General features: G+C 43.3%; 2 protein-coding genes across 2 annotated transcripts; one reads left to right on the forward strand and one right to left on the reverse strand.

Moving 5' to 3' along the window:
* Nucleotides 1-379: 379 nt before the first annotated feature.
* On the reverse strand, nt 380-4955 carry twnk (twinkle mtDNA helicase; the record flags this gene model as incomplete). The annotated part of the gene is made up of 7 exons (XM_080516992.1): nt 4912-4955; nt 4046-4700; nt 2465-3167; nt 1893-2133; nt 1695-1802; nt 1454-1595; nt 380-721 (listed from the first exon to the last, which is right to left on the reverse strand). Exons 2-7 carry the CDS (start codon nt 4673-4675, stop codon nt 380-382), a joined length of 2166 nt encoding a protein of 721 aa, XP_080373118.1. The 5' UTR covers nt 4676-4700; nt 4912-4955.
* Nucleotides 4956-5203: 248 nt separating this feature from the next.
* mrpl43 (mitochondrial ribosomal protein L43) lies at nt 5204-7307 on the forward strand. The gene is made up of 3 exons (XM_080516711.1): nt 5204-5468; nt 6223-6329; nt 6777-7307. The coding sequence occupies exons 1-3, from the start codon at nt 5338-5340 to the stop codon at nt 6992-6994; spliced, it is 456 nt and encodes a 151-aa protein (XP_080372837.1). The 5' UTR covers nt 5204-5337; the 3' UTR covers nt 6995-7307.
* Nucleotides 7308-7581: the final 274 nt, after the last annotated feature.

The following is a 7581-nucleotide window of genomic DNA, read 5'->3' on the forward strand; positions in this document are numbered from 1 at the left end:
CAACTGAAACTCCTGTTCAATCACTTAATTGCTGAACACTCAATATGTCTGGTATCTTCACATTTAAATCGTCAAACACAAACTGGCTGGTTTTAATTGGATGCCAGCTGTCAATTCAGAGCTGCTGTTCATCAGAATGAACATGTCCCTCAGAAATGCAAGAAATTTCTAAAAGTCTGACAATTATTTTAAAGACATATTCTTAAAATTGACCAAACTAAAATGTTCTTACTTTTTGTGCGATGTTTATCAATTTGTGTTTAGCTTAATTGGACTTTCCGTCACTGGCTTAAAATGACTTGTGTGGATGAAATGAAAACCGTCCACCTGATCCCTGATCCACAGAGAAAATGATTCTCCCGCCGACTCCCACTCTTCATCACTTCTGGCTGGTTTCCTGTGCAGCTGTGGTGCTCTTTGCAGTCCGCTGACTCTTTGGAACTTTGACTGTTTTCTCCTTTTTGACTTCGCCCTTCTTCGACGCGGCAGGGCTCACCTCCGCCTCCTCCTCCTCGTTCTCCGGCTTCGCGGCGACCTTCCTCAGCTTATGCTTGCCTTTCAGGGGAGTCGCGAAGGTGAGCGAAGGCTTGATGAAGTCCAGCGGGAAGATGCCCACGTCTCCGTCGAAGCGGTTCTTGGTGACCTGCAGCGACCGGCGGCCGGGACACGTCACCAGCTTCTTCTCCTGCAGGATGAGCACGTTGTCGGCCTCTTGGCTGGCCTGGGAGAGGGGAGAGAGCGACGCAAGTCTGAATTAGGTCACATTTGGGGGAGTAAGTGTTTACAACACATTATGTTTCCATCATGATTACCTAAAACATTATCGAACATCAAAAATACCATGCAAGGAAATCAAGCATTACAATCACACAGGTGAACTTCTACCTTCAAGAGCAAACTCTAAAATCCACACTGAAAGTTGCATTTGATGCAATAAAAACAACCTGGAAGTAGCTGAAGACAAGCTGATGCAATAATGCATCCATCGTAGAAATAGAACAGAATATAATGTCAAATCCTTAAATCTTTAATGTTCAGCACTGTTTTATTTAACTTGAGCGGTTTCCAGCTGATTATGGACGAAGGGTGCTACGCTTTCCATCTGCAGCCCAAAAACATGCATTCAAGGTAAACTGATGTTTCTAAATTTGTTGTCGATTTGAATGTGTGCGAATGACTGTGTAATTTAGCAGATGACCTGATAAACACATGATTTGTCTATTGCTACTAAAATGTGGACTTTAAGTTGAATTATGACTCTTCATCAAATTATGTAAAAACTGAACGCAAAAATAACCAAACAACTGTTTGCCAGGTTGCCCCTCAGTAAATGCCCCCTCTTCAGGAAGCTGATGGTTTTATTCAAATCACCCTACGTATCCCTTTGGTTTGAAGACTGTATTCAGTCGGACACGTGTGCACCCTCTTCTTTGCAAACATTTTCCTGCCTGACCTTTGCAGAACCAAAGATGGAGGCCGTCTGCAGTTCCCGGTCGTCCTCCTCTTTCCTCGGGTGAATGATCAGAGTGACATGGCAGCAGCTGTTGGTTGCAAACTTTCTGAACACACCAATAATGTGGTCCTGGACTGCAAACCTGAATCACATAAAAAAAAAAAAAAAAATTTAAGAAATGAATGCATTTGCTATTACATACAAAGATTCTTGTAATTTTGTCAATATGATGTTGACTCACTTGTCTACTGAGAGGCTTTCTTGTCCCATCATGAACTGCAGATTATCGATGATGACGTGGTTGATATCGTAAAGGTAAACCGCATGTTGCATCGTGTCCAGCACTGCCCTTGAGCCCAAACACACGTGAGCATGTCAAACTAAGTGCCATCCCTGACAAAAAAAAAGAACAAACGGTGGTTCGTTCCTCCACACTCACTTGATGTTCTGCTGTCCGTGGAAAGTCATGAAGTAAAGAGGCAGCTCCTCAAACTTGTCCGCCCAGAAGTCGTAGCGCTCCAGGTCCTCCTCCAGCCGCTGCATGGCGAACTGAGTCAGCATGATTTTAGCCAGCCGCACGTTGTTGATCTCAAAGCTGCCCCATAACGTGTTCACGCCCTGCATGCAAAGGTCCAGGGCCAGCTCGCTGATGAAGGTGGTCTTACCGCTTCCCGTGGGACCTGGGTAACAAATATATAATATGTTCACACTCTAACGGACGATCAGTCAGTAAGTCTCACATTAACAGCCATAAAAGGTTCATATCACAAGAAATACACTGGATTCTCATTTAAACCTCAGACAAATCCTCCTCCCCAAGGATGAGCAGAAGATTCTTTTTCTCTGTCTCACCTGCCAATTACTACACGTGGCACAGTTCACAATATACCTCATAAATCCATCCATAGCTTTTGGTTAAAACAGTTTGATGATCCTATAAGGTCTGTTTACGTGTGTGTTGGACAGGTGAAAAGCATTATAATTTCTACTTCAGTAATAATGATACAGCACCTGTGAAGACTGTCAGTTCTCCTTTGCGATGTCCCTTCAGGATCCTGTTGAGTTCTGGAAACCTCATCCACTTCACTCCAGCCACCTGATCTGTGTTAACCAGCTCCCCATACACGTCCTCTCTGAGCTGCTTGAAGGATACGATCGACTTGTGGGCCGCTGGGATCGACGCTTTGAGGATGTGACTTAAGTTCTTTCCCCAGGCCAGCGCCTCCACTGGACACGGCCGGTACTCCCCGGGCCGCACCAGCCAGCATCGCCGCAGTCCCAGCTTGCGGGAGAAAATCTTGGAGGCCTCCCAGGAGCGGATGTCTCCCCCCAGCCACAGCGTCACCCGCTTGAACTGCTCCAGGTAGGGCAGCAGGATGGGTGGAAGACAGCTGACCCCGCGAGGCAGAGCCACACTGGGGAGTCCTGTGGCCTGATGCACAGCCAGAGCGTCCAGCTCGTGACCAGTCACCACCACCTCCGAGTCCATCCGGCCCACCAGAGGGAGGCCAAACAGATTGTAATAGGAGCTGGACTTGGGAACTGTCGCTTCATTATAAACTACTTTCTCTGTTTCCGTTCTTTGTGCTGACAGGAGTTTAAGCCCTTTTAAGGAGGAGTCGGGTCCACCGAACCACGGGAACACCAGACTCTTTGTAGGCTTGAAGAGACGCACACCAAACTTCTTGAGGGTTGCATTAGATATTTTTGTGATCTGAAATGAAACAAGGATTAAAAAACCTGAGATACAGTATTTTTTTTAGTAAAACCAATCTCAAAGTTTCACCCAATGTGCTGCAGGCTTGAAAGGCTGTATGGCCAGAATTACCCTAATGTGGTGCTGAACCATTAAAAAAAAAAACTCTACTAAAATACATGTTGCATTGACACAACCCCCCCCCCCCCGTATGACATTTAAATGTCTTTGTTGTACAAACATTCTCACATGGCAATGCCACCATGATGGCAACCTCCTCGTCAACAAAAGCGGCAACCCTTTGGTCTCTCATGCCACCATTATTGAACCATTCTAGTCTGAACACAATGACAACCACAGAATCTTTGTCAAGCAAGAAAAAAATATATCAAAAGTCATATGTCCTCTCTTCGTCCATTTTTGCCACAGTATTGAGGCATTTGATAAAAAAAAAAAAAAAAAACTCTAAGTTGATGCACTCTATGGTGATTTGGTATAATTTACCATCATGAATGGGAAGTTGTATTTTTTTGTCATAGCAGTGGTAGCAATGAGAAATGGCTCAGTGTCTGCACAGTAAACTGTAGGAAACCTTTGATTAAGTCAGGTGTGTCAAACACATTTCAGGTCAGGGGTTGATTTTTAAATTCAGGACTCTAAAATCACAATAATTAAAGAGAATGAGTGACTGCAGATGCTTTCCATTCATTGTGTTTGTAGGTTCGAATCCCACAGCAGAGAATTCACCACTGTGGGTCCCTGAGCAAGACCTATCAACTTCCCCAGATTCTCATAATGTGGGTTCCCACAGCATCTTAGAAATAGGATGGTCAATGTGGAAAAAGGAATTTCCCCAAGGGGATCCATAAAGTATTACTAGTTAATTTAGTTCTTACCTGGAACATAGCTTTAATGAGCTGAACTTCATCCTCTGGCAGGTCATTGAAGACCACAGAGCTGGACCACATCCTCTGCACCTCCATCAGCTCCCTCTCACTCTCCTCCTGCTCCTCCATGCTCTCTGGATACCCCAGGAGCACCTGGGGGCTGAGAAAGTCCTGCTCGTCCTTCTGCATCACCTCCAGGCAGTCCTGCAGGTCCTCCCAGCTGCCCTCCACCAGCGTGTCTTTGCACAGAAACTGCCCGGTGGTTTTGTCCACGAACAGGGAGAAGCTGTCCTTCCTGGAGGCCACGTCGACGAAGATGCTGGGGACGTGGAGGCAACTGTAGCCATCGTGGAAAGGGATGTCTTTGGACCGTATGTACTGTTTGATATCTGTGACTGAGATGGGAGTTCCAGGAAAGTCTACAGTAGATTTAGTGTCTTTTTTAAAAGCTCTGGCTCCACTGGGGGCTGAGATGTAGACCTTGTCAGTGAGTCTGCTGGCCTGAGCAGGCCTGTGGCGGAGTGTCTGAGGGCCAAGTCTCAAACAAGCTGCTGAAATAGGGTGGTGGTAGTGGAGAAACCTCGGGGCTGCCACCTGGAACAAACAGGTGGAGCCCCTCAGAAGAAAGCATCCCCACATTGGTTATCTGGTTAGCACATTTAACCTGCAAAGGATGGAATAACACAAAAATAAAACATCAGTTTAAGTCGCAACAAAGCTGTAGGGTTAAGTATGGGTGACCTATAGGAGCCAGGAAACTGTTTCTGCAGGGTTAAACGGACACAGACATGCAGGAAAATAAACGGTATGAATAGTATACACGCTACTCAAAGCAGAAACAACGCATAAAACTGTAAACAAACCAAAAAAGCCACCTTTTTCCTTTCATTCGCATTCCATTCTCACTCCAATGTGCGCCAAATGTAACCCAGGCTTTACGGTACGTTCTCAAAACAAGTCCGGGTGAAACATGTTGCGTTAAAACCAGAAAGGAAATTACATTGATCCAATTAAATTAATTAAAAGCCTAAATATTAATGTATAATTATTATCATATAATATTAATATTAGTTAACGTTAAAGTTTCTTTTTATAAGTGTTTTGAGTGGAAGATATTTTTAAAAAATATATCTATTCGGTGTTTCACTCCGGAGTATATTGTCGACGGACTACACGGTGTCCATGCCCGTGAAATCGTCCTCTGGATTTTTCCTGCTGTTTCACCGCATTATCTGGTGTATTTTTTCATCCAAACAGTTTGACAGCAGATAATACACGTTTATTTACCCGCCAGCTGAAGAATGACTTCCAGAGGGACGCCGAGTCGCTTCCTGAAGAGCGTTCTTCAAAACGGCGTGGGTCGCTACGTCTGTCAGCTGAAGAGAGTCTCCATCATCTTCTCCAAAAACGCTCAGAGCTCACTGGGAATAAGGTAAAAACAACAAAAAAAAAAAGAATATACACCATCTCCTCCGTAAACGCTCAGAACTTACTGGGAATCTGGTTATAGTAAAAACAAACAATCTGGCAGAGATGCGCTGAAATCAGTAAGAGTGTGTGTGTTGTGACTGTTGTGCGCTCGTGTAGGAATGTGGACCCATTTACTTCAGATTGTGTTTGTCTATTATGCCAGTTTTTGTTTCTGTGTTTGTTTTGGGGCTATTTATTGTTTCTATGTGGTTGTTTTGGACATTTATTTTGATGTCTGGCTGTTTTTGTGGATGTAGTTTGTTGTAGCAAACTACGTTCACTGATTTTGTTTTTGTGCATTGTGTTTGTTGATTTACTTGTTTAACAGGTATTTTTATGGATTATTTTTGATTTATTTTGTTGTTGTTGCTTAGCTGTGTCATCTTTTCATTGTCACTAAATAATTACCTAACTTGATCCTCGTGGGGAAAATCCATTTCCATTTTTTGCATTGTTGTTTTGCTTCTCTCTCTCTTTTTGTTTATTTATTCCACTATTTGTTATTGTTCAGTGTCATAAACTCTTAATATGTACATCTGATAAGTTCAGTGTTTGAATAAGTATTAAGCACCTTGAGATGTTGCCTGATTTTAAAGCGTGCTATACAAATAAAATGTATTCTTGGTGAAGTGAGGACAATTGGCAGTGCTGGTGTTGTCACAGATTCAGTTCAGTGATCACCACTTACATGAAACACTTTTCTCCTTCTTTTTCAGAGACTTTATTGAGGAGGGAGTCGTGGATTACGCAAAGAAAACTCCTGGAACTGTTGTGTATGTGTCCCCTCAGCCAAGCAGGATACCAAGAATAGTTGCAGAATACCGTAAGTGTCCATTACTTAAGTATTGAATTCAGCTGAAGTTCATGTTTTATAAGTTATTACACAGTAATTTCAATCAAATGGGACCTCTGTGTACTACGACTGAGTTCCTTCAGCCCTCACTGAGACATTGAATTTCAAACAGTCAGTGTGCTCATTTGGACTGCAGCAGGGTTCAGATGGCAGCTTTCTCACTGCCACAGATGGACTAAACTCACACAGTAATCACACCAGGGTTCATTTTAATAGGGCTAAACTTGAGAACCACAAACATCCTCTGAGATACTCTAGGGGGCAGTATTACACTTTTCTTTGTTTTTTTGGTTTCGGGTTACTTTTACACTGATGTGGACATAATGTCACACTTCTTTGTGTTGCTGAAAAATTCTGATTTATTTCTCCAGTTTCACTCACTCTTGGCAATTTCTTTTTTTGCCCCCCCTCTTTCAGTAAATGGGAATGTGAGGGAAGAAATCGTCACAAACAAAACATCTCTGGAGATTTCAGAGCTCTTGACCAAACTGTCCAACCAGTCTGGCCTGGACATCATTCGTATCCGCAAACCTTTCCACACAGACAGTCCAAGCATCCAGGGCCAGTGGCACCCCTTCGTCAACCGACCACCATCCATCGGCCCCATCAGACCACAGAAAGACAAGGTCCAATAAGGACGAAGCAGATTTTAAGTTCTCGTATTTTGGTTGTTACCGTAAATTACCTGTCATCTTCTGTATATTTTGGAGAAGTAGGGGGGGGGGGGGGGTTTCTCATAGATGACTGTAATGTAAATTAACTCACAGGTAAGGCCATTGTCCGCTTTATTAAATGCATTATAACTACTATGGTTATATTTATGATCCATGCCCACTGCTGGCAGACTGTAAATGCCACAGCTGAATAGACTTTACATGAATCTACATCAACTGGCATTCTGAAAAGCAGATTACTGCTATTTGGAGATGTGTGTCGTGAGTGCAACCGTGCTCGCTTTCATTCAATAAAAATATTTTTGGTGTAAAATCTGTTACTGGTGTTTAAATTTAGATGTTCAGCAGACCAAAACTCTGTATCGTTAAGGTCGAGTCATCTTCCTGGATTTCAAATATTTCTTTGGAGAAATCGTCTTTTGAAGACATATGGCAGGAAGTCTGCATGTCATCCACTGTTAAAGTGATAACGGTTGAAGGTGTCCTTGCTAAACATCCTTAAACGATTCAGAGCTTAAATGAACATGACAGATGGTTGTTTGATACCT

The sequence above is a fragment of the Blennius ocellaris genome (assembly GCF_963422515.1).
Source record: "Blennius ocellaris genome assembly, chromosome: 21".
Classification (NCBI taxonomy): Eukaryota; Metazoa; Chordata; class Actinopteri; order Blenniiformes; family Blenniidae; genus Blennius; species Blennius ocellaris.

Bases quoted from the DNA above. Each gene is read 5' to 3' on its own strand.
- mrpl43 (XM_080516711.1), top strand. From the start codon at position 5,338: ATGACTTCCAGAGGGACGCCGAGTCGCTTCCTGAAGAGCGTTCTTCAA. The intron at 5,469-6,222 runs GTAAAAACAACA...CTTCTTTTTCAG, and splicing joins CAGAGCTCACTGGGAATAAG to AGACTTTATTGAGGAGGGAG. The intron at 6,330-6,776 runs GTAAGTGTCCAT...CCCCTCTTTCAG, and splicing joins AAGAATAGTTGCAGAATACC to TAAATGGGAATGTGAGGGAA.